The 27,262-nt window shown below is 39.0% G+C and overlaps 1 protein-coding gene across 1 annotated transcript in view; it reads right to left on the reverse strand.

Annotated features, from left to right (window-relative positions):
- The window catches only part of DIAPH3 (diaphanous related formin 3), a 574,550-nt gene that overhangs the window by 507,008 nt on the left and 40,280 nt on the right, over nucleotides 1-27,262 (reverse strand). Inside the window, 1 exon segment of the mRNA XM_032611534.1 lies at nucleotides 4,022-4,189. Coding sequence (XP_032467425.1) covers nucleotides 4,022-4,189 — 168 coding nt within the window.

A 27,262-nucleotide genomic window follows, 5' to 3' on the forward strand; every position in this document is an offset into this window, starting at 1 on the left:
AAGGACAGGAGCTGTGGTAAAGGACACATGAGCTTCCCATGGACAGGATATGGATCCCAGGGAGAAGCAGGCCCGGGCCATCTAAGAGATACTGCATCCCGAAGGTGACCCCACCAGAGGAATGGTCTCATGGAAGCCTGGGGCAGAAGGCCAAAGGAGACGTCACCAGTGACAAGGGAATTATAGGTGAGACTGGGAGCAGGGGAGCCATGAAAATACCACAGGAGAAAGGAATCCACATTTGTAATCCCCTAACCTCTGACAGGCAAAATGGTCCCCCAAAGATATTCATGCCCTAAGCCCTAGCTTCTGTAAATACATCAGATGACATGGCAAAAGGGACTCTGCAGATGTAATTAAGGTTACAAACTTTAAAACAGGTAAATTATTTTGGATTTTCTGGGTGAGCCCAAGCTAATACATAAACCCTAAAAAGCAGAGGACTTTCTCCAGATGGAGGCAAGAGATGCCACAGAAGGGGAATTCAGAGAAATTCTAAGTGTGAGATGTTGTGATGTATCTGAGATGTAAGGGCCCATGTGAAGGATAGGAAAGAGGCCTCTCAAAGCTAAGGCAGCCCCCAGAGGACAATCAGGGAGAAAACCGGGACCTCAGTCCTACAACATCAGGGAACTGGACTCTGCCAACAAAATGAAATCAGAAGAGGATTCTCCCCAAAGCCTCTGATAAGAGCCTCTGACACTGACTTCAGCCTTGTCAGCCTACAGAAACCAACTAAGTCGACCTGGACTTCAGCCTACAGAACTATGAGACAATACAGTGGTGTGGTTTTAGCCATCAAATCTGTGGCAATTTGTCACGGCCAGCAATAAAACTAACACAACACCCCACGGCACCAGTGCTAGATTATAAATACCCTCAGCCAGCAAAGTATTTTTATTCCTCCTCCCCTCATCTCCAATGTCATCCTGGAGGAGATAGGTTCAGTCTGGAGAGCAGGAAAGAAGGGAACTGCAGTGTGGGGAAACAGAGCAGAGCCCACCAGAGCCCCAAGCACAGCCCCAAGCATGGCCCCAAGCACAGCCACGACCACGGCCCCAAGCATGGCCCCGACTACAGCCCCAAGCACGGCCCCAAGCACAGCCACAACCACGGCCCCAAGCACAGCCACAACCACGGCCCCAAGCACAGCCACCACCACAGCCCCAAGCACAGCCACCACCACGGCCCCAAGCATGGCCCCAAGCACGGCCCCGACTACAGCCACAACCACGGCCCCAAGCACAGCCACAACCACAGCCACAACCACGGCCCCAAGCACAGCCACTACCACAGCCCCAAGCGCAGCCACAACCACAGCCCCAAGCACGGGCCTGACCACGGCCCCAAGCACGGGCCTGACCACGGCCCCAAGCATGGCCACGACCACAGCCACGACCACAGCCTGCACTGGAGGCTTTAAGTGGAGCAGCCTTGAAAGAGGGAAAGTGAGAGACTTTCTCTGGATAAAAGTTAACTTATTTAAATTAAACTAGGGTTTTCATTATCTGAAAGCAAACAGAAAACTCTGGCACCTACAGTAAATTTTATCCAGGGGTAGGAAAGAATAAGCTGAAAGAGCTGGTTTAAAGGGGCAATGGCTGGAACAAACAAGTCACTTTCAATCTGTACCTACCATGTTCACCTCGGTCAAAAAGCCAGCTACACAGATCTACTGTGAGTTCAAGAGCAACCACTGAAATTTGACGTCCATAAATCAAAGCTGTATACACAGCAATGCTCACACAACTATTTCACATACCTAAGATCTAAAGAGAAACCAAGATGAGCTTTCAGATAAAAACTCTGCTTTCACTGGATGACACACAGGGAAAAAAAGCCCTTAAGAAGTAGCATAACTAAAAATTCATCACTACTTTTAAAAAGTGCACTGAAAATGTTACCCAGCGACCAACTAAATTAATTTCCTAAATAAAAGTGAAATGAGTACAAATGTTGAAGGATTACACTGTACTTTGCATTCATTAAGTAATCAAGTCGACACACTGTCTTTCAAAGGACCATCTTGAGGAGGGAAAAGAGGTGTTCTTCAAAACAAAGATTTTACTTCATGAAAAAAATCATCTAAGTACCTTTGATAACGTTAAACAAGATTTTTTTAAACTGTACAATGCCAAAACAAAGAATCTAGATACAACTTCTAAATGAAACCTCATTTTGGCAAATGCCAAAAAATGAAAATGGCAGATTATTCAATGTTGCTTCCTCAAAAGAATTTTTATTAATAAAAATGGTACAGATAGGTGCAAGCCAAAAATAAAACCCAACCTAAATCTAGCATCCTCCCCAGATATAAAAACAGCTTTAAATTTGTCAAAGGTGTGGTATCCCACCTGACAAGCCTGAGAAATATCACTAGTCCACATTTAAAGGCGAAAGACCCTTCTCAGCTTTAGAATCTCCAGCAGGTTTTCCCTGCATTGACCACTGTGATGTGGTCAAGGTATCAGAAGGGGAGAAAAAGAAAAAAAAAAAAAAAACCTTTATTTTTTTTAAAGCCTTTAGTTGTGACAAACTCACTCATTAGCAAATTGGGCAGCCCTGAGAAATCAATCATTCATTTTACTTCTGCTGAGTAAAGTGAGTTTGACTACAAAAGATCTTCTGCCAACAAGGAGACCTGTTTAAGATTTAACAAGTGGGGCTTCCCTGGTAGCGCAGTGGTTAGGAATCCGCCTGACAATGCAGGGAACACAGGTTTAAGCCCTGGTCCAGGAAGATCCCACATGTCACGGAGCAACTAAGCCCGTGCACCACAACTACTGAGCCTGCGCTCTAGAGCCCGCAAGCCACAACTACTGAAGCCCGCGCGCCTAGAGCCTGTGCTCCACAACAAGAGAAGCCACTGCAATGAGAAGCCCGCACACTGCAACAAAGAGTGGCCCCCACTCACCACAACTAGAGAAAGCCCGCGGGCAGCAACAAAGACCCAACACAGCCAAAAATATAAATAAATAAAATTAATTAATTAATGTAAAATTTTTTAAAAAAAGATTTAACAAGTGATCTGGCCCAGTTATTAAAATGTGTAAACACTTCAAAAATGCCAAAATCCATCTGCCCTGTTCATACAATTAAAATTGATACTCTTAGCTAGGAGAAGGGTAAGAAAGCCTAACAGAAACATACTTCTAAAGTCATCATGTTCAGAACAGAATACCATCAACTGTGTTCTGTACTTCCTAGGTAGTTGTACTTTAACAACTACTAGCTGTGGTAAGCCTCCATAAATGTCTAACATCACTGGCCTACTTGCTTTACTTACTCAGATGACACCAGCAATTATGAACCAAAAGAAAAATTTTTCTTAACAAGGTAGTCACAAGTGAACCAAAAAAGTACCATTCCAGAATCTCACAGATAATTTAGGTAGTGGTTCCACATATGATACGTGAATGAGGGGGCACTTTATTATCTTGAGTCCTCAAAGGTAGTCTTGAAGAAATCTACCTTATACAAGTCTCATTGACAGATGCAAAGGCTAGCAAAAATGGTTACATTCTTTTGTTCTAGACTGAAATTATATCAACTTGTGGTGATAAAAGAATTACAAAGGCACACCCCAAATTCAGTGAGCTCAAGTGCAGATTTAACTGTTGCAGGACTATGCAAACCTGGTTATCGTGAGAACTGAGAAAGGACTCTAAGGTCCAAAAATCAGCACACTTAATGCACACAGCAGAGAGCTGTGACCGTCATTCTCAAATGCAACCGACCCAGACAGACCACTTAGATAATCCATTTAAGGCAAAAAGTATATCATTTGATACTTTAGAGGTTTACGTTTTTATGTATTTCTGTGTAAAACAACTGGTATGACATTTTTCTTCGGATTCTTAATTTTGTAATCCTACAACTCTCTATGCCTTAAGTACTATCTTAGTGACATCAGAAATCACCTATGGAACCTGAGTTTCAGACATGTGTGGTTCCATTAACATAAGCCGAAGCAAAGGCTTTTTTTTACATCAAACGTTATATAAGGAATCAAAATTCTTACCATCATCGTTTCAAAAAGCTCTAAGATTTCCTTCTCTGACAGTGGCTTTGGAATGTTTTCATTCATCTCTGAAGTGCAATCATTGCTTGAAAATGCAGTCTTCAGGTTGGAAAGTGGAGTCCTTTCTTTCTTGCTCCCTGGAATTCTTATGCTGGCAAATCTGTCCAGCTATGAAGAAAGATAAAATAAATAGCACACACGTAAGTATTCTCTTCTCCAACATTATTTACCTAATTCCCAAAATGAAAAAACAAACAGGGTCAATTACATTATCACTGTGATTTCATCAGGAGGCTTTCAATTAATTCAGCACTTAATCTTTAAAATTAAAAGAAATAATAAATATAAGAGTCTTCATAACCATCCTGTCTAAAGGCAGAAGAGATACACAACCTCAAAAGATTCCTTCTAATCTTAAGATTATAGAATTAAGAGTCTAATGAGTGACATTTGCTTTACAGATTAACAAATTAAGCATTTTTACAAAGGTAACTTAGCTAATTTAGTGGTTGGCATTCTAACTAGTACTCAGTGTCCTGCCCCCCAGCCCCTCATCCAGTGTCCTTTTCATAGTACAGACTATGGGGTGGGGAGGTGGGGGAGCAGGGCATGATTTAGGCATTTTAAAAATTGACTTTTACTTACACCTCCATAACTTGTTGGCCTGAGAGACATCACATTTCTCTTTATTCAGGTTGGTCTGTATTTGAACTTCATGAACAACTATAGAGTAGCTAAAGCCTCAGGAAATAAAACTGGATTTTTGCTGCAATGAGATTTCTTCTACAATTATATCATCAAATAGTCCACGGATATTTGAAAATGCATAGACTAGTTTACAAAGTTAATTGTTCATTCATTGAAAATTGCTTGAATTTCACAAGTTCTATTCCTAACAGAGAACCTAGACACATACAGTGTTTCAAGTGGTAACCAGCAAAAAAGGTAAAGAAGTGTGTACTTAAAAAGCACAATGATTCTGGAATTATTCAGCATAACTGTGCACACATTAAGCTACTATTTTCACCATATATATGTGTAGTACATAGTCCTGTACTATTCACTGTAGTAGCTACTAGCTATGTGTGGTTATTTAAATGTAAATTAAATTTTTTAATTCAGTTCCTTAGTTGCCCTAGTCACATACCAAGTGCTCAAGAACCACAAGAGACTAGTGGTTCCCGTATTGGTCAAAGCACACAAAGTACATTTCTATCATGACAGAAGGTTCTACTGGATAGGGCTACTACAGCCCATTAAAGAAATATAACACTTAAAATTCTGTTTAAAAGGACAGTAAGTCACAGTATTGATTATTCAATTCACTAAAGAAATAGGACTTTTTTCAAATAATGATATGCAAAGATAATAATGTTTATCTTTCAAAATAGGTCTTGAAGTTCACTTTGGAGATAATCCCTAGGAAAAACACCATGTACTATACACTCACACATGGTCCATCTAACATGAACTAAACATTAAAGTACTAACAATATGACAGCTTCTGGCAGGATTACAAAGTAGTCACAAAACACCACTGCTCTCATCCTAACAACAAAAGAAGCCAGATACCCTACAAAATTGTACTTGCTACTGTTTTCAACCCATCGGGAAGCTGAGGAAACAAGAAAACCTGTAAGAACTAAATACTGGGACGTGACAAACTGCTTTTATCCCTGACGAACAGCTGAAGAAAAATAAAGGTAAAGAAAAACCAGCCAAGTCTTTTTTATGAACTTTGACAGCTGCATGGGTACTGGCATGAGAGATTAGAATTCCAAGGGCCTCGGTCATGAAGCTCCAACCATGCAGCAAGTCTGCACCCTCCTACCAACTCTTTCCCTCAAGTCTTCACCAGCTACACGGGGTAGGAGGCCAATGGCTGGGGGCAGAGCAGGAAAGTTGAGCGGGATGCTTGCTCCCTGAGGCATGAAAGGTCTCTCCCAATGCAAAGGAGCTGCTCTCCGAAGGCTCTGGACCAGACAGAAGACCTGAGAGAAATCTAGGCCTTCTCAGAGCACACAACAGCTGAGCACAGCTGACAGAGAGCACACGAAGGCTGGGAGCAGGATAACAGGTCTCTCTGAAGAAACAGAGAGACAGCAATGGAACTGAAAACAAAAAAGAGAATGCTACAGTAACCCTAAAGATGGGCATCAGGACTTTAAAGCAGAAAGAAATATTCCACGGTTTTCAAAGCTAAAGTTCAGTTGTAATGTCAAAAAGCAGATTTCCAGAATCTCATTAGCACTCAGATCCTAAGCCCTCAAAACATCTGAGGCCACAGATGAGCTGAATAAAAAACCAAAGCAGCAGGAAACCAAATGCAGCTCAACTAGAGATTATAGTGACTCAGACCCCATTCCAACAGCCTGAAAGAAGGGCATGCCCTTTCTTGGAAGCAAATATTATTTAATTTCTACTGTAATTAAATAAAATGTCCACCATACAATCAAATATTGCTAGACACACAAAGAAGCGAGAAATGCGCCCATAGTCAAAAGAAATCACCTAGAGATGGCCCAGAGGGTAGAATTACTAAACAGACTACTTAAAATAAGATTTATAAAAATATGCTAAAGGATATAATGAAGAGTGGCCATCATGCATGAAGGATGGAGAATTTCAGCAGCAAACCATGGATACTATTTTTTTTTAACAATTAGAATGAAAAATGTATCAGAAATGAAGAGTTCATTAGATGGCCTTAACAGAACCTGAACATTGCTGAGGAAAGAATTGGTGAACCTAAACACATATCAATAGAAAGAATCTAAACTGAAACAAAAAGGAAAAAAAAATGGGAAAAGCGAAAAAAAAGAATAGAGTAACCACAATCCGTGATACAATATTAAATGTTGTAACATAGGTGTAACTGGAGTCCAGAAGCAGAAGAGAGAGGATAGATAGATAGATAGATAGACAGACATATACATATATCAATTCACAGATCCAAGAAGCTCAGCAAACCCCAGAAAGAATACTAAAATAACAAACAAAAACCAAACAAACAAAAACAGCTAGGAGCCTCATAGTCAAACTGCTGAAAATTAAAAATAAATGGCAAACCACAAAAGTACAGCCAGAGAAAAGAAGACATTATATATAAAACAAAAATGATACAAATGAAAATTTCTCACCAGAAACAATGCCAGCAAAAGACAATGGAATGACATCTTTGAGGTACTGAAAGAAAAATACCCTTATCCTAGAATTCTATGTTTAATAAAAATACTTTTCATAAATAGAAGCAAAAGAAAGACATTTCCAGACAGACAAAAGCTAGAGAATCTGTCGGCTGCAGATCTCCTCCACAAAAAGTGTCAAAAGAAGCTTTTCAGGCAGAATTGATGGAAATGGAATCCCATATTTACAAAAAGAAATGAAGAGCAATGGAGAGGTTGCTCTTTTAGAAGTTGGTGATACAAAGATAAATGAGCTATTTAGAACGTAAATAACAACAGTCCAGTGGAGGAGACAAGTACATAGACAGGTAATTATAAAGCCATGTAGACAATGCAGCAAGAAGTGTATACAGTGTATCACAGTAGCAAAGAAGAGGGCCCTCTAACTCACCAACATAAACTTTCCCTGCTTTGAAATAACCCAGAAACATAAAATTATCTCCACATGAATATATGTCCAGAAGTTATTTCTCTATGTACATCAGTACTCCAATCCTTGATACTTGTTTTAAAAAACTAGGGACACCCAACAGCTGTTTTAAGAAATGGGGCTGGTTCCTCTGTCTATCTTCTGAATCACTACTTCACTGCCATCATTTCTACACATGTAATATCAATTCTTGAGTGTAGAAACTATGCTAACTCCTCTTCACACACCACACACACACAAAAAAAGTTAATTAATATGCTAAACATAATGAAGTGAAATTAAGCAAAACATCATCAATGCAACATCAATATTATAAATGTAAACATGTCAATGAACGGGAATAGTAAGTTTAAGCAATTCACAAGCTAATTTGTGAATACTTAACTTCCAACAGTGTAGAAGAAATCAAAATTTTAGTTTTCACCAAAAGTCAAAATTTTTTTAAATAAAAATCTCTGAAAGTCATAAAAATAACAATGACTAATATTTATTGAGCCCCTTCTATATCTATACACTGTGCTAAGAGCTTGAAATGAAGCATCAAGTTGAATGTATTTGTTTAATCCTTCAATGAGGAAACTGTATGTTTAAAGAACAAGCTCCAGAACACTTTTAAACATAAAAATGCCATAGTATTTAGCCTAAAAAATAGCATAAAGAAAAAAAAAAATCAACCCATTATGTTTTTAGATGTAGGACTGCATTTGTATCAATAAACAATACCAGAATTTGTACAATAATACAAAATCAGCACACCTCCCCCACATGCTTAGCACCTAAACTCTGCAGGAGGGGTGCCTTCTATCCAAGTGTTAAAACAAATGTGCACTGGACCACTAGCCTAGCTAGATAAAGGCAAGATAGGAAAAATTGGCATATTTCTTTTCCAACTTCTAACTCTATAAAGATGAAAAAAATCAGTGTTTCATAATTTCAATGCTTTTATTTATTTTCCCTGATTAGAAAGGAATGAAAAACAAAATAAGGAAGGAGCCGTGGGAGAAAAATAAATACAATCCTTCTATATTAGAACAGTAAACTGAATTTGTTGAATACCTCAGGCTTAAAGTAAAAAGCATTCCCAGGTATGTGATGCTCTATTGAGCACTACAAGTAGTTTCCAAATAATCTGGGCACTATTACAAGCTAGGTACAGAGTGAACATTACTATCAAATCAGTGTAAATGTTCTAAAGAATTTTCATTTATTTTAAGGGATGATACTATGACTCCACACGTAAATGGGGGGGAAAAAAAACACTCCTAATTTATCTTTCATGGAATTACACATACAATTTGCTTAAACCAAGACACAAGAGAACATAAAAGCAAACTTTTAAAACACTTTTGTACATAAAAACACGATAGAAATCCCCATCATACTAACTGTAAGTCGATTGTTATTTAATTTGGCAATTTCACTGCAAGTGTATGTGTTTTACAATGTGCACTTGGACTGCTACTCCTAATTTCACCTGAAATTCTCTTAAAGTTCAGCTAGAAACACAACCCAAGCAGGTGAAGTACACAATCTGCCTTTGTTGAAGAACTGGTTAAATACACAGAAGACTCGGGGAATCCTATTATAATGCTGTTTGGAGGTGGTACACAACACGATTAATATGGCTTCAGCTGTGTCTGGGGTGTACTGGGTTTTGTAAATTAATATCACTTATCTTCAGGGGAAGGTAAATGAGCACTCTACTGAGTATTATCTCATACTGATAATCAGTAACGACAGTTTTAAAAAATTTAAAACTCTATCTGGATGTTTAGCTATTGTATAACACTGTAAGAGTGAAAAAACAGTTTTTACTGTTACAATGTTTTAAATGCTAACAGAGCAGTGATTGTTTTTAATTTAAAAACAAAAGGAAGGGGAGGAGCTTCAAGATGGCAGAAAGTAAGGCGTGGAGATCACCTTCCTCCCCACAAATACCTCAGAAATACATCTACATGTGGAACAACTGCTACAAAACACCTATTGAACGCTGACAGAAGACCTCAGACCTCCCAAAAGGCAAGAAACTCCCCCACGTACCTGGGCAGGGCAAAAGAAAAAAAGAACAGAGACAAAAAGAATAGGGATGGGACCTGCACCAGTGGGAGGGAGCTGTGAAGGAGAAAAGGTTTCCACACACTAGGAAGCCCCTTCGCGGGCGGAGACTGCGGGTGGCGGAGGGGGAATCTTCGGAGCCGCAGAGGAGAGCACAGCAACAGGGGTGCAGAGGGCAAAGCGGAGAGATTCCCACACAGAGGATCGGTGCCGACCAGCACTCACCAACCCTAGAGGCTTGTCTGCTCACCCGCCGGGGCGGGTGGGGGCTGGGAGCTGAGGCTTGGGCTTCGGTCTGATCACTGGGAGAGAACTGGGCCTGGCTGTGTGAAAGCCTGAAGGGGACTAGTGCGCCATAGGTAGCCAGGAGGGAGTCCGGGAAAGTCTGGAGCTGCCGAAGAGGCAAGAGACTTTTTCTTGCCTCTTTGTTTCCTGGTGCGTGAGGAGAGGGGATTAAGAGCGCCACTTAAAGGAGCTCAGGAGACGGGTGTGAGCCGCGGCTATTAGCACAGACCCCAGGGACGGGCATGAGACGCTAAGGCGGCTGCTGCTGCCGCCACCAAGAAGCCTGTGTGCAAGCACAGGTCACTATCCACACAGCCCCTCCCAGGAGCCTGTGCAGCCCGCCTCTGCCAGGGTCCCAAGATCCAGGGACAACTTCCCCGGGAGAACACATGGCGCACCTCAGGCTAGTGCAATGTCACAATGGCTCTGCCACCGCAGGCTCGCCCTGCATCCGTACCCCTCCCTCCCCTAGGCCTGAGTGAGACAGAACCCCCGAATCAGCTGCTCCTTTAACCCCATCCTGTCTGAGCGAAGAACAGACGCCTGCAGGAGATCTACACGCAGAGGCGGGGCCAAATCCAAACCTGAACTCTGGAAGCTGTGCGAACAAACAAGAGAAAGGGAAATTTTTCCCAGCAGCCTCAGAAGCAGTGGATTAAATCTCCACAATCAACTTGATTTACCCCACATCTGTGTAAAACCTGAATAGACAAGGAACCATCCGAAATTGAGGAGGTGGACTTTGGGAGCAATGATGTATATATATTTTTCCCTTTTTCTCTTTTTGTGAGTGTGTATGTGTATGTTTCTGTGTGTGATTTTGTCTGTATAGCTTTGCTTTTACCATTTGACCTAGGGTTCTGTCTGTCCGTTTTTTTGTTGTTCTTATTTTTTTTAATTAAATTTTTTTTCTTAATACTTTTTTTATTTTAATAACTTTATTTTATTTTATTTTATTTTAATCTTCTTCTTTCTTATTTTTTCTCCCTTTTATTCTGAGCCATGTGGATGGAAAGGCTCTTGGTGCTCCAGCCAGGCATCACAGTGGGGCCACTAGGTGTGACAGCCAAGTTCAGGACACTGCTCCACAACAGACCTCCCAGCTGCACATAATATCAAATGGCAAAAATCTCGCTGAGATCTCCATCTCAAGGCCAAGACCCAGCTTCACTCAATGACCAGCAAGCTACACTGCTGGACACCCTATGCCAAACAACTACCAAGACAGGAACACAACACCATCCATTAGCAGAGAGGCTGCCTAAAATAATAATAAGGCCACAGACACCCCAAACATACCACCAGATGTGGACCTGCCACCAGAAAGACAAGATCCAGCCCCATCCACCAGAATACAGGCACCATTCCCCTCCACGAGGAAGCCTACACAACCCACTGAACCAACCTTAGCCACTGGGGACAGACACCAAAAACAACGGGAACTACGAACCTGCAGCCTACAAAAAGGAGACCCCAAACACAGTAAGATAAGCAAAATGAGAAGACAGAGAAATATGCAGCAGATGAAGGAGCAAAGTAAAAACCCACCAGACCAAATAAATGGAGAGGAAATAGGCAGTCTACCTAAAAAAGAATTCAGAGTAATGATAGTAAAGATGATCCAAAATCTTGAAAATAGAATAGAGAAAATACAAAAATCATTTAACAAGGACCTAGAAGAACTAAAGAGCAAACAAACAATGATGAACACCACAATAAATGAAATTTAAAATTATCTAGAAGAGATCAATAGCAGAATAACTGAGGCAGAAAAACGGATACGTGACCTAGAAGATAAAACAGTGCAAATAACTACTGCAGAGCACAATAAAGAAAAAGGAATGAAAAGAATTGAGGACAGTCTCAGAGACGTCTGGGACAACATTAAACACACCAACATTCGAATTATAGGGGTTCCAGAAGAAGAAGAGAAAAAGAAAGGGACTGAGAAAATATTTGAAGAGATTATAGTTGAAAACTTCCCTAATATGGGAAAGGAAATAGTTAATCAAGTCCAGGAAGCACAGAGTCCCATACAAGATAAATCCAAGGAGAAACATGCCAAGACACATATTAATCAAACTATCAAAAATTAAATACAAAGAAAAAATATTAAAAGCAGCAATGGAAAAACAACACGTAAGGGAATCCGCATAAGGTTAACAGCTGATCTTTCAGCAGAACTTCTGCAAGCCAGAAGTGAGTGGCAGGACATACTGAAAGTGATGAAGGAGAAAAACCTACAACCAAGATTACTCTACCCAGCAAGGATCTCATTCAGATTTGATGGAGAAATTAAAACTTTTATAGACAAGCAAAAGCTAAGAGAACTCAGCATCACCAAACCAGCTTTGCAACAAATGCTATAGGAACTTCTCTAGGAAGGAAACACAAGAGAAGGAAAAGACCTACAATAATAAACCCAAAACAATTAAGAACATGGTAATAGGAACATACATATCGATAATTACCTTAAATGTAAATGGATTAAATGCTCCAACCAAAAGACATAGACTGGTTGAGTGGATACAAAAACAAGACACATATATATGCTGTCTACAAGAGACCCACTTCAGACCTGGGACACATATATACTGAAAATGAGGGGATGGAAAAAGATATTCCATGCAAATGGAAATCACAAGAAAGCTGGAGTAGCAATTCTCATATCAGACAAAATAGACTTTAAAACAAAGACTATTACAAGAGACAAGGAAGGACACTACATAATGATCAAGGGATCAATCCAAGAAGAAGATATAACAATTGTAAATATTTATGCACCCAACATGGGAGCACCTCAATACATAAGGCAAATACTAACAGCCATAAAATGGGAAATCCACAGTAACACAATAATAGTAGGGGACTTTACCACCCCACTTTCACCAATGAACAGATCATCCAAAATGAAAATAAATGAGGAAATACAAGCTTTAAATGATACATTAAACAAGATAGACTTAATTGATATTTATAGGATATTCCATCCAAAAACAACAGAATACACATTCTTGTGAAGTGCTCATGGAACATTCTCCAGGATAGATCCTATCTTGGGTCACAAATCAAGCCTTGGTAAATTTAAGAAAATTGAAATTGTATCAAGTATCTTTTCCAACCACAACACTATGGGACTATATATCAATTACAGGAAAAAAATCTGTAAGAAATACAAACACATGGAGGCTAAACAACACACTACTTAATAACCAAGAGATCACTGTAGAAATCAAACAGGACATCAAAAAATACCTAGAAACAAATGACAATGAAAACACAATGACCCAAAAGCTATGGGATGCAGCAAAAGCAGTTCTAAGAGGTAACTTTATAGCTATACAAGCCTACCTTAAGAAACATCTCAAATAAACAATCTAACCTTACACCTAAAGCAATTACAGAAAGAATACCAAAAAAACCCCCAAAGTTAGCAGAAGGAAAGAAATCATAAAGATCAGATCAGAAATAAATGGAAAAGAAATGAAGGAAACGATAGCAAAGATCAATAAAATTAAAACCTGGTTCTGGGCTTCCCTGGTGGCGCAGTGGTTGAGAGTCCGCCTGCCGATGCAGGGGAGACAGGTTCGTGCCCCGGTCCAGGAAGATCCCACATGCTGCGGAGCAGCTGGGCCCGTGAGCCACGGCCACTGAGCCTGGGCGTCCAGAGCCTGTGCTCCACAACGGGAGAGGCCACAACAATGAGAGGCCCGTGTACCGCAAAAAAAAAAAAAACCTTAGTAAAAAGTTGGTTCTTTGAGAAGATAAACAAAATTGATAAACCATTAGCCAGACTTACCAAGAAAAACAGGGAGAAGACTCAAAACAATAGAATTAGAAATGAAAAAGGAGAAGTAACAACTGACACTGCAGAAATACAAATAATCATGAGAGATTACTACAACCAACTCTATGCCAATAAAATGGACAACCGGGAAGAAATGGAAAAATTCTTAGAAATGCACAACCTTCTGACACTGAACCCAGGAAGAAATACAAAGTATGAACAGACCAATCACAAGCACTGAAATTGAAACTGTGATTGAAAATCTTCCAACACACAGAAGTCCAGGACCAGATGCCTTCACAGGCGAATTCTATCAAACATTTAGAGAAGAGCTAACACCTATCCCTCTCAAACTCTTCCAAAATATAGCAGAGGGAGGAACACCCCCAAACTCATTCTACAAGGCCACCATCACTCTGATACCAAAACCAAAGAGGTCACAAAGAAAGAAAACTACAGGCCAATATCACTGACAAACATAGATGCAAAAAACCTCAACAAAAAACTAGCAAAGAGAACCCAACAGTGTATTAAAAGGATCATACACTATGATCAAGTGGGGTTTACCCCAGGAATGCAAGGATTCTTCAATATACACAAACCAATCAATGTAATACACCATATTAACAAACTAAAGGAGAAAAACCATATGATCATATCAATAGATGCAGAAAAAACTTTTGACAAAATTCAACACCTATTTATGATAAAAAAAAAAGCCTCCAGAAAGTAGGCATAGAGGGAAATTTCCTCAACATAATAAAGGCCATATATGACAAACCCACAGCCAACATCATTCTCAATTGTGAAAAACTGAAACCATTTCCACAAAGATCAGGAACAAGACAAGTGTGCCCACTCTCACCACTATTATTCAACATAGTTTTGGAAATTTTAGCCACAGCAATCAGAGAAGAAAAAGAAATAAAAGGAATCCAAAACACAAAAGAAGTAAAGCTGTCACTGTTTGCAGGTGGCATGATACTATACGTAGAGAATCCTAAAGATGCCACCAGAAAACTACTAGAGCTAATCAATGAATTTGGTAAAGTAGCAGGATACAAAATTAATGCACAGAAATCTCTTGCATTCCTATACACTAATGATGAAAAATCTGAAAGTGAAATTAAGAAAACACTCCCATCACCATTGCAACAAAAAGAATAAAATACCTGGGAATAAACCTACCTAAGGAGACAAAAGACCTGTATGCAAAAAATTATAAGACACTGATGAAAGCAATTAAAGATGATACAAATAGATGGAGAAATATACCATGTTCTTGGATTGGAAGAATCAACATGGTGAAAATGAGTCTACTACCCAAAGCAATCTACAGATTCAATGCAATCCCTATCAAACTACCACTGGCATTTTTCACAGAACTAAAACAAAAAATTTACAATTTGTATGGAAACACAAAAGACCCCGAATAGCCAAAGCAATCTTGAGAAAGAAAAACAGAGCTGGAGGAATCAGGCTCCCTGAATTCAGACTATACTACAAAGCTACAGAAATCAAGAGAGTATGGTACCGGCACAAAAACAGAAATACAGATCAATGGAACAGGATAGAAAGCCCAGAGATAACCGCATGCACAGATGGTCACCTTATCTTCGATAAAGGAGGCAAGAATATACAGTGGAGAAAAGACTGCCTCTTCAATAAGTGGTGCTGGGAAAACTGGACAGCTACATGTAAAAGAATGAAATTAGAACACTCTCTAACACCATACACAAAAATAAGCTCAAAATGGATTAAAGATCTAAATGTAAGGCCAGACACCATCAAACTCTTAGAGGAAAACATAGGCAGAACACTCTATGACATAAATCACAGCAAGATCCTTTTACAGCCACCTCCTAGAGAAATGGAAATAAAAACAAAAATAAACAAATGGGACCTAATGAAACTTAAAAGGTTTTGCACAGCAAAGGAAACCATAAACAAGATGAAAAGACAACCCTCAGAATGGGAGAAAATATTTGCAAATGAAGCAACTGACAAAGCATTAATCTCCAAAACATACAAGCAACAGATGCAGCTCAATACCAAGAAAACAAATAACCCATGGGCTCCCTGGTGGCACAGTGGTTGAGAGTTCGCCTGCTGATGCAGGGGACATGGGTTTGTGCCCCGGTCTGGGAAGATCCCACATGCCGCGGAGCGGCTAAGCCCGTGAGCCATGGCCGCTGAGCCTGCACGTCCGGAGCCTGTACTCCACAATGGGAGAGGCCACAACAGTGAGAGGCCCACGTACCGCAAAAAAATAAAAATAAAAATAAATAACCCAATCCAAAAATGGGCAGAAGACCTAAATAGACATTTCTCCAAAGAAGATATACAGATTGCCAACAAACACATGAAAGAATGCTCAACATCATTAATCATTAGAGAAATGCAAATCAAAACTACCATGAGATATCATCTCACACCAGTCAGAATGGCCATCATCAAAAAATCTACAAACAATAAATGCTGGAGAGGGTGTGGAGAAAAGGGAACGCTCTTGCACTGTTTGTGGGTATGTAAATTGATACAGCCACTCTGGAGAACAGTATGGAGGTTCCTTGAAAAACTGAAAATAGAACTACCTTACGACACAGCAATCCCACTACTGGGCATATACCCTGAGAAAACCATAATTCAAAAAGAGTCATATACCAAAATGTTCACTGCAGCTCTATTTACAGTAGCCAGGACATGGAAGCAATCTAAGTGTCCATCAACAGATGAATGGATAAAGAAGACATGGCACATATATACAATAGAATATTACTCAGCCATAAAAAGGAACGAAACTGAGTTATTTGTAGTGAGGTGGGTGGACCTAGAGACTGTCATACAGAGTGAAGTAAGTCAGAAAGAGGAAAACAAATACCGTATGCTAACACATATATATGGAATCTAAAAAAAAGGGAAAAAATGGTCAGAAGAACCTAGGGGCAAGATGGGAATAAAGATGCAGACCTACTAGAGAATGGACTTGAGTATACGGGGAGGGGGAAGGGTAAGGTGGGACAAAGTGAGAGAGTGGCATGGACATATATACACTACCAAACTTAAAATAGATAGCTAGTGGGAAGCAGCCGCATAGCACAGGGAGATCAGCTTGGTGTTTTGTGACCAACCTAGAGGGGTGGGATAGGGAGGGTGGGAGGGAGGGAGGTGCAAGAGGGAAGAGATATGGGGACATATGTATATAATTGATTCACTTTGTTATAAAGCAGAAACTAACACACCATTGTAAAGCAATTATACTCTAATAAAGATGTTAAAAAAAGGGAGATATGTAATTATTAGTCATCTTAGAATTTGAAAAGTCAGAAAAACTATTTGTGATCATAAACATACTTCCTTAGAACCCAGAAGGGATTATTTTCATGCAACGCAGGAGAATTATTAAGCAAATAACAGTTCATTTTAAGTAATGAATTAATTCTATTTGAGGGACTTCCCTGGTGGCGCAGCGGTTAAGACTCTGTGCTCCCAATGCAGGGGGCCTGGGTTCGATCCCTGGTCAGCAAACTAGATCCCACATGCATGCCTCAACTAAGAGTTCGCATTCCACAACTAAGGAGCCGGCGAGCCGCAACTAAGACCGGGTACGACCAAGTAAATAAATAAATAAATAAATATTTTTTAAAAGTTCTATTTGAACACATATACCTGAAATCCAGAAAAATATATCACTTAAAATTATCAATTTTCATGCAATTTTGTACTACATTTAAGAGGAGGAAAAACCTTAACAGCTAAAATAACTTGGCTTTTTAATTATCTTTATTATTAACCAGGCAACTTGCTGATTAAAAACATGGCTCCAGAGTCTGACTTCTGAATCCTGCCCAGCCCCTTGCTTGCATCGGTTACCCTAACCAAACTAATTAAAATTTCCACGATAGTATCTTTGGTGAAGAACTGGTTAGATATACAGAAGACTGAGGGAATTCTATTATAGTGCTATTCGGAGGTGGTACACCACACTTAATTAATATGACAGTGAGTTGTTAATAGGAAATAAAACTACTTCTCACCTTTCAGCTTCAGGTTAAAAGACTGATCACTCTATCTAAAGTAGAACATCAGCTCACCCACTCCCCTTTCTCTGTCACAGCACACGGTTTATTTCCTTCATACATCCTGACATATGACTTACAAAAACCTATAATTTTCATATATTTTGTAATTGTTGACTCTGCCTCTTTCCCACCAAAATGTAAGTTCCATGCTAGACAAACCATCAACTGTCTTAGTTGTGGTGGCCAGTCTCTAGGACAGCCCCCAATGATCCCCTGACTTGTGTAATCAACAGCACACTGTGAAAATTATGGAGTGTCATTTCCAAGACTAGGTCATAAGAGACATTACAGCTTTTGTGTTGCTCCCTCTTGGATCACTCACTCTAGGATATGCCAGCTGCCAGATCACGAGGACACTGAAGAAGACCTAGGGGGAGGCCCAATGGGCAAAGAACTGAGCTAAAGAAGCTAGAGAAGCAGGGAGGCATCTTGCCAACAGCCATGTGCTTAAGCCATCCCAGAAGCCCCAGTCAAACCTTCAGATATGAGAGCTCTAGACAACCTCTTCACCGCAACCTCCTGAGACACCAAGTCAGAACCACCCAGCTAAGCAAATTCCAAACTCCTGACCCACAGAAACAATATGAGATAATAAATGTTTGCTGTTTTGGCTTAGTTTGTTACACAGCAGCAGGTAACTTTTACAGCCACTGTTGTGTGTTCAGCCTATGGAACAGTTGCTGGCAGAAAGCTAGCAGTCAATAAGTACTTGAAGGTATGGATAAATAAGCAATTACTAGAGATAAAACACATAAAACATAGTGCCATCCCACAAATGTTTACTACTTAAGGGAAAAATATAATTACAAATAAAGTATTGTAAATGCCCTCAAGAAAATCATAAGTAAATTAGCAACAGATAGAGACCAGCGATTAATTCTGGGGTTGAGAAGGAACCTCAAGAGAGGCTTTGGAAGGGGGATACACAGGGAATCTGGTGAGACTGATATGAGAATTACAGGAGATGGTGCATGTTACAAGCTAAGCAGTATACCTGCGTTTTTCCATGGTCTTTACTAAAATGCAAGTGACATCACTATTACAAAGAGACATCGTCGTGGGGAGGAAAACTGGCCGTTCACTGTTTCAGGTGTGATAAGCTAACCACCCCAGTCATAGGTTCACCCAATAACAATTCCCACAAACCCACCAACTACCTCATTCTACCTTCAATGTTCCTAAATATTACAAATGGGCATTTCCCACTTTTAACTTGTATTATTGAAATTTATGAGAAGTTCTTTAGCCAGACGCTTCTTTGAAAAGATGAAAAAGTACCACCCCCCCAAAAAAATTAACTACTTACAATGATTTGCTCACATTTAGATTTCATATAGTATTTTAATATTAAATAAAAAACATTATATTATTGAATTCCTTTAAATTGCTTGAAAATAAGTTACCACATGCAATATGTATTCCACAGCCAAGTGCCATGTGCAGAGCAGCCAATGGAAATGCCCACGTAGGGAAGAAAGAAGGCCTCAGTCTTTCTTTATCTGTGATAAAGTCACAAGTCCAATCCTACCGTGTATGTGTTCGGTTTCTCATTTGTTTTTTTGTTTTGCCTATGTTTATAATTTTTTTAAATACTAAGTTTCACTTAAAGGTTAATTAAAAGATTTAATCCTTTCCCATTAAGTTCAATAACACCATGAATTCTACCACAGACCCCTTGGTGGTCCATGGACCACAGGTTAAGAGTCCCTGGTAGGTAGATGTGGAATAATAACAGAAATAGTGGTGGAAAGGAAAGCAATTCAAGTTCTAATGCTTGCAGTGAATCAATGGGAGGGACTAGATGACCTACAGTTGAAACCAACATGGAGAAATGAAATAAAAATGCTCAAGAAGCACTGGAAGTTTCTGAATGAAGAGCTACCAGGAAAATAAAGTCCTCAAATAACCCCTAGGTTTCAAGTAGAGCAAGAGGAAAGCAAACATTCAAAGATAACAGGCTTTGAGTTCCAAAGAGCAAAGTAGGAGGGTTTTCGAAGGCTGGAGAAGTTGGGAGAAACAGACCTGGATGAGGGAGAAGCACATAGGTGCTTAGTGAAGATGTGGATTGATTATGACTTCTGATGTTGACTCTGGTCAGTAGAAAAGTGATTTTAATTGTAATAATTTTAATGAAAATTAACTAGGAAACATAAATCAAACCATGTGGACTGTATCTTCTCAATTTATCTTCTCTCTGCCCTCTGCCCCTACTGCCACTACCCTAGTTCAGGCCACCTGGACAATTGCTGCAGCCTCCTAACTTGTTCCTGTGTCTTCACTGCCCCCTACCTCTACCCCTCCCCGAGCTACTCTCTGCACTGATGTCAATTTGATCTTACCGAAATGCAAATCAAATCATGTCTCTCACTCCTGTGCTTAAAACCTTCAGCCTTTGTAACCCCATTACTCAGAGGATGACCCTCAAATATCTTACCATGGCTCAAAGGTCCACTTTAATCTAAATCTTACTTCCTCTCCAGACAATCTCTTCACTACTCCACCACCCTTATATGATCTAGATGTAATGAATAACCTAGAGTCTTCTACACATGCACAAGCTATCCCTCATGCCTAGAACCTATCCACACCCACAACTCCTATCCCATCCCCTTTATCTAGCTAATTTCAACTCAATCCTTAGCTTTCAGTTTGAACTACCTCTCACATAGGAGCCTTTCTGACACCTCAAGACTGGATTAGATGCCCACAGACCTAGTGCTTTCCATTATATTATATGTATACTACTCTGAAACTGCCTTTCATCATACATATGTTTACTCAACAAACCTTTAACTCCTTGAGAACAAGAATTGTTATTTTATTCACTAAATGTTCCTGGAACTTGGCATGGTCCTAAGCATGTAGTGGGTGTTCTATTAATATTTGTTAACTGGGTTAATTAATGAAGAGCTTCCTACCTTCCATGCCCAGGACACAAGCTACTGCATCTTGCACTTCTAAATCCTTCTCAACGATATTTTAAATAAGGAATAATTAACACAGCGTATCACGGAGAATGCCAGACATTATGCCTTTTATATATTAAATTTAAAAACCCAGACTCTTCCCAACACTGTTATTTCAAAGTGCAGTCCCCTACACTAAAAACAAGTATGAATTTCTGTAATTTAATACCATGGTATAAGATAGTAAGGAAAATACCCACTCAAAGGAAAAGAGCACAAATACATTTTAAAAGAATTTAATATTCAAAATACCTCAAAGTTATATATACCCACATCTACTCAAATAGTTTCTAATTGCATATATTCAAATATTATAATACTATATGCGTGAAAGGAAATATAAATTAGCTCTGTAAATAAGTATCACACTATTTTTAAGACATAGACCAATACTACCCATACACAAAAATTATCTGAAGACATCAACAATGGCTTTCTACTTGCCAACATGACACTTCCACTAGGAATCCATTCCACTGATATCCAGGAAGTAAAATTATTACAGGGTAAAAAAATTACTACTACTCCTGCCAGCCTGTATTCCAACCTGTCCTTTAAAACTCAGCTGAAAAGTCACCTTCTCTATGAAGTCTTCTCAAAGACCAAAGTTGACCACACCACTGTGCCATTCCAGCCCATACCACTGCACTACAACTGTACACTGGTTGTGTACACATCTGTTTCCCCACTGCTCCCAGAGGGCAGAGACAGATTATTCATTTCTGTATTCCTATACTAGTACTAAGCCCTCAATAAAGGCTTCATGAATGAATGGATAAAAGGATGAATAAACAAGTCTGCATACCCTACTACATCTTAGCATATTCAACTCTGAGAGCTCTTGATCTTATTCCCAAGTTTCTACTGATTTGAAGAGGAGCTCTCTAAACCAGCCCATAAATATTTAAAAAGTCCAAGATAGCACTTAAGTGTTACTACTGAAAATCTAAGTACAGGAAGCTCTAATTAACTCATATTAATGGACTCAGAAAGGCCCACCCAACTTAGTAAATAGTTTAAGTTTTATAGAACTTATTTTCACGTATACTCAGTTGTCCCAGTCCATGCTGGTATACCTACTTTAGACAGAATATTTTGAATATATAGTTTTACAGAAAAGCTGTAGAATATATTATCATACTTTTTGCTTTATCATTCGTTTTTAACTTAAAAAGGAAAAATAAGAATAAAAATAAACAAATTATAGTACAGAAAGCTTTATATCTTACTAGGCCAATATAATTATTTTAAATTATTCTTTTCCATTGAGCATTTTTTGTAAAGTTAATGATTTAGGTCCCGTGACCGTACTTGCGAGTTAGACACAAATTCAGATAATCAAAATCATTTTATTTTCTTTCATAAGTATGACATCTAATTTAACATATATCCCATAAGACACAGCACATCTAGGTAGGCACAGGAATACTCTGCAGGTAGACAAAATCCAAGCCTGTCAGGCACATCCATCTGGAAACTCATCTTCGAGTGAACCAGTCTCACAGAAAACACCCAGGAATATGCTGGAGTGGTCTCGCAGCAGTTAGTTATACTGAGTGAGTCTGAAGGCCCACAGAGAACAGGGAAAGCTTCTCAAAGCACCCATCAGAATGCACACACAGACCATGAACCCCTCAGCGTCTCTAAGACCCCATTCCCGAGGGGAACCAGGAAAGCCTGCACATATACCTGGCAGCAGGCTGCCGTTGTTGCTAGATCTGTGATTTCCATACAGAAGTTTTTCTACGTCCTTTGCAATTAAGAAACCTTATATCCTTTACCTGTTGCCATCTCTCAGTCACACATATATCATTATTCCTTTCGGACAGACCTTTTCAGTTTTGTTTACTAGAAATATTCAAAACAGCTCATTTCTTATCACAGAAAAATTCTTAGATACAATATGTCTTTACAATTATAATTTTCTCAGGATTAAGATCGATGGTTATGATACAACTTTCCCTTATCAGTTTCAAGGTCAGTAGTCTCATATTGGTGGCTGCAAGAGAAAAGCAGAAAATAAGGAGATATATTGAATACGTCTAGATTTTACACTGGCACTCTGAGTGGAGAAAGGGATAGGACTTAAGTGGCAGTATAACTCTCTTGGTAAAGATCATGTTCTCTGGGGCCAGTCTGCCAGTTTTCCCAGCTGCCTCATGTGACTTTGAACAAGTTTCTTATACTATCTCTTGCCTCAGTTTCTCTGTATTTGAAAAAGGGAATAATAATAATGCCCACTCAGAGGCTTGTTGTGAAAACTGAATGTGTTTATAAAGCTAACATTTGGAATGCTACTTGGCACATAGTTAGTAATTAACTGTCCTTACCATCACATAACACTCCTTTTTCCGATCAGCAGCTGTGTTTCTACATTCTCTAAGTAAATTCTCCAGCAACTTATCTTACATCTTTCTATTCCCTGGAAGATTCCTGCATGTTGACTGAGAGACGTATACCAAGTTAGAGAAGCAGGGTTCTACCACGGAGTCCTTATGTGCCACGTCAAAAAGCTTTAGGCTTGACCTATAGATAACAGAAACTGCAATTAAGCAGTTTCAAATAGGATAAAATATGGTCAGACATGCAATTTAGATAGGTCACTCTGGTTTCTGTGCAGGAGGTTGGCTTTTTAGGAAGCAATAGAAAGTTGTGAGAGTCCTGACGAGATAATAAAGGGACTGGTGCTCTCATAGAAGACTTGAGAGAAGAGAATATATTCAAGAAATAATCAGAAACACTGGAAGGGTGAAGTTACCATCTATGAAAATATAGGAATAGAAATGTGTTTAAGAGGGAAGTAAAGCGTTTAATTTGGGGCACATAGAGTTTCAAGTACAAATGAGACATCCATGTGAAGGTATTCTAGGTCAATGCATGAATGTCTCAACTTGAGGGAAAGATCATAGACAGAGATATACACAAAGATATACCAAGTCAAGTACTATATACACAGGAGAGGAGCAACGGCTTCAGGAAAGCAACCTGAGAAATGACAATAGTTTTAAGATAGGCAAAGGAAAAACACACACAATACAGATAGAAAAGGAAAAATCAGAGGGATATGAAAACCTATAGTTTGGTGCCACAGAAGCCAAGAAATCTTTGTTTTTCAAAGAGGAAGGAAATAACTGTATCAGGCAGAGCAGAGAAATCCATTAAACTTCCAAAGACTAAAAAGTAATGAATATCACTGGGGATAAAAAGGATTATTTTATAATGATAAATTGAAACAACACTCCAAAATGTATATGCACTCAGTTGCAGAGCTTCATAAAACATGAAGCAAAAGCTGAAAGAACTAAAAAGAAAAAATTTTAAATCCAAAATTATACTTGGAGATTTCAACACTCCTCAATAATTTTTAGAAAAAGCAGACGGAAAATCAGAATATAGAAGATGTGAACAACACTATCGACCAACTTGGCCTATTAACTATTTATGGACCAATTCTAACAAAAGCAGAATATACATGGAACATCCACCAGGACAGACCACATTCTGGGACAGAAAGCAAGACTCAAATTGAAAAAGACTGAAATCACACAAAGTATGGTCACTGGCCACAAGGGAATTAAATTACAAATCAGTAACATAAAGATATCAGGAAAATCAAATATTTGAAAATTAAACAACATATACCTAAATAATCAATGGGTAAAAGAAGAAATCAACAGGAAATTTAAAACTATTTTGAATATTCAGAAGATTAGCAGCTAAAGCAGCTCTCAGAAGGAAATTTATAGCATAAAATTCTTATTAGAAAACAAAGTTCTCAATTATTTAAGCTTCCACCTTAAGAAGCCAGAAAAAGAATAAAGCAAAAGTATAGAAATGATAAAGATTAACAAATAAATGAAAATAAAATAAAGAAAATCAGTGAAACCAAAACCTGGTTCTTTGAAAATATAAATAAAATTGACAAACCTCTAGACAAACTAATCAGGGGAAAAACAGAAGACAAATTATCAATATCAGAATTGGAAAAGGGAAATAAATAGAGATCCTACATTAAAAAGATAAGGAAATATCACAAATAATTCATAATTCAACAACATAGGTAATATGGAAAAGAATTCCTTAAAAGACAAACTACCAGGTCTCACTCAAGAAGAAACAGAAAATTTGAATAGTCCTATATTTAGTAATAGACATTTCATTTCAAACAAGATAGGAATGGCAAATAAACACATGAAAAGATGTCCAACATAATTAGTCACTGGAGGAAACAATCTGTCAGTGTCTTATAAAGTTAAAAACACATGACTCGCCCTCCAAAATGAAAACATATGTCCAAAAACAACTGCACTCAAATGTTCATAGCAGTTTTTCCTAACAGCCAAAAACTGCAAACAACCCAAACTGTTGAATATATAAACCAACTTTAGTATTATCAAACAAGGGAATACTATTCAGTAACAAAAAGAACAAATTTCTGGTACACCCAATCACTAGATGAGTCTCAAAAGCATTATGCTAAGTAAAAGAAGCCAGACACAATGGCAAAATACAATGTAATGCCATTTATATGAAATTCTAGAAAATGAACTACTGTATAGTTCAGAAAACTGATCAGTATTTTCCAAGAGCTGGGAAGGGGGAAGAGAACTGACTGCAAAGGACACAGCGGAAACTTTCTGAGGTGATGGAAATGTTTTATATAACTGTAGTGTATGCATGATTGTATACATTTGTCAAAATTCAGACTGCACTTTTAAAATTAATACATTATATTATATGTAAATCATACCTCAATTTTTAAAAGTACATATTACTAATCACTAATATTGTGAATGCATGGTTTACCAAGCATTTTAGTATATATTACTTAATTTAGCTCTTATAAAAACCCCTATAAACAAGGATGCCAAGGCTCAAAAGCTAAATGACATTCAAAGCTAGTACATGGCAGAGCTGGCACCCAAACCCCGCTCCCCTACATTCACCTACATGTAATGAAGAGCACACACTAATGGAGATCTCAGAACTTCCTCTAGTTGCTGTACAGGACGATGTCTGCTAGCTGTAATTGTGGACTATCCGGTGTCTTGAAGTCAATTTAGTGGAATGGATCACCTTTCTCTTTTTTCATGGAATGGAGAGGAGTAAAAAGGAGTAGAAAGGGGCTTCCCTGGTGGCGCAGTGGTTGAGAGTCCACCTGACGATGCAGGGGACACGGGTTTGTGACCCGGTCCGGGAGGATCCAACATGCCGCGGAGCAGCTGGGCCCGTGAGGCATGGCCGCTGAGCCTGCACGTCCGGAGCCTGTGCTCCGCAACGGGAGAGACCACAACAGTGAGAGGCCCACGTACCGCAAAAAAAAAAAGGAGTAGAAAGGAAGGAAAAGAAAATGATTAGAGTTCATTATGCTTAGAAACATTAAATATTGGTTCTTAAAAAAACTTTCGTTTTGACAGAGAGAATTTCTGTATGTGTGCTGGGCTACAAAATAAAGTGTGTTTCTCACTGTGGGTCCTAGTCAAAAAAGCTTTAAAACCATCGCTGCAGGCCACACAAGGGATTATGACAGTAACGTTGGCTGCAGAGAGATGAAAGGAGAGATGAAGATCAGCAGGAGCGCTGTACTTTAGGCAAATAGTTGTGAGGGACAAGGGAGAAAAAAGCAGGTCAAAAATAACGCCTGCCCCACAGAAACACCCAGTGGACACTTTGATGGAAAACTCAGCATTCTGACACCCACATTCAATTTCGTCCAGCTTACCTTTTCACACGTGCCCCCCTTCACTGTCCTCCTCCCAACCTTTTTGCCTCTACAAGGAAAGCTTTCCCTTCAACCCAGGTATAAACAATGAAGCGTTGTAAGCAAAATGATTTTTTTCATGTTTGTATTACCCTAGCACCTTGGACAGCACTTTATACCTAATGGGCGCCCAAATATTCGTAGAGCAAACGCTGTTTAAAGTATATTAAATCTGCCTAGGGGCCTCAAGGCTACAGTAATACTTCATTCCTTTAACCCAACAGTGTCCTATGAAATTAAATTCTGACAGTAATTTAAGAAATAACCTTGAAATGTGAAGTACTTTTGCAGGCCTTTAACAGAGCAACCTAAAGAGATGGGTTTCTAACATTAATGTTTCCCAGGATGTTTCAATTTAATGTTTTTAAAATGCTGTTATTCAAACATATGACTACAGCAGATGCCATTCTTATATTTCTTCTCTCAAGTCCTGCCCAAAAAAGGCTATTCACTTTAGGAAGTTCTAAATTAAAAGCACACATGCAACACGTTGCAGGGGTGGCAAACTTTAATTACAAAACATATCGCTAGCACACATCAAAGCATAATGGCAAATGCTTCCCTGCGCTCTAACTCACCAGAAATAGTTTAAAGAGCCCTCAAAATATCCAGCTATCCTCTCCCTCCTCAAAGCTCTGCATTGCTCTGTAACACACATACCCTGTAAGGGTCAACTGCAAATAAGTCAGT

Source organism: Phocoena sinus, chromosome 18 (genome assembly GCF_008692025.1).
Source record: "Phocoena sinus isolate mPhoSin1 chromosome 18, mPhoSin1.pri, whole genome shotgun sequence".
Lineage (NCBI taxonomy): Eukaryota > Metazoa > Chordata > Mammalia > Artiodactyla > Phocoenidae > Phocoena > Phocoena sinus.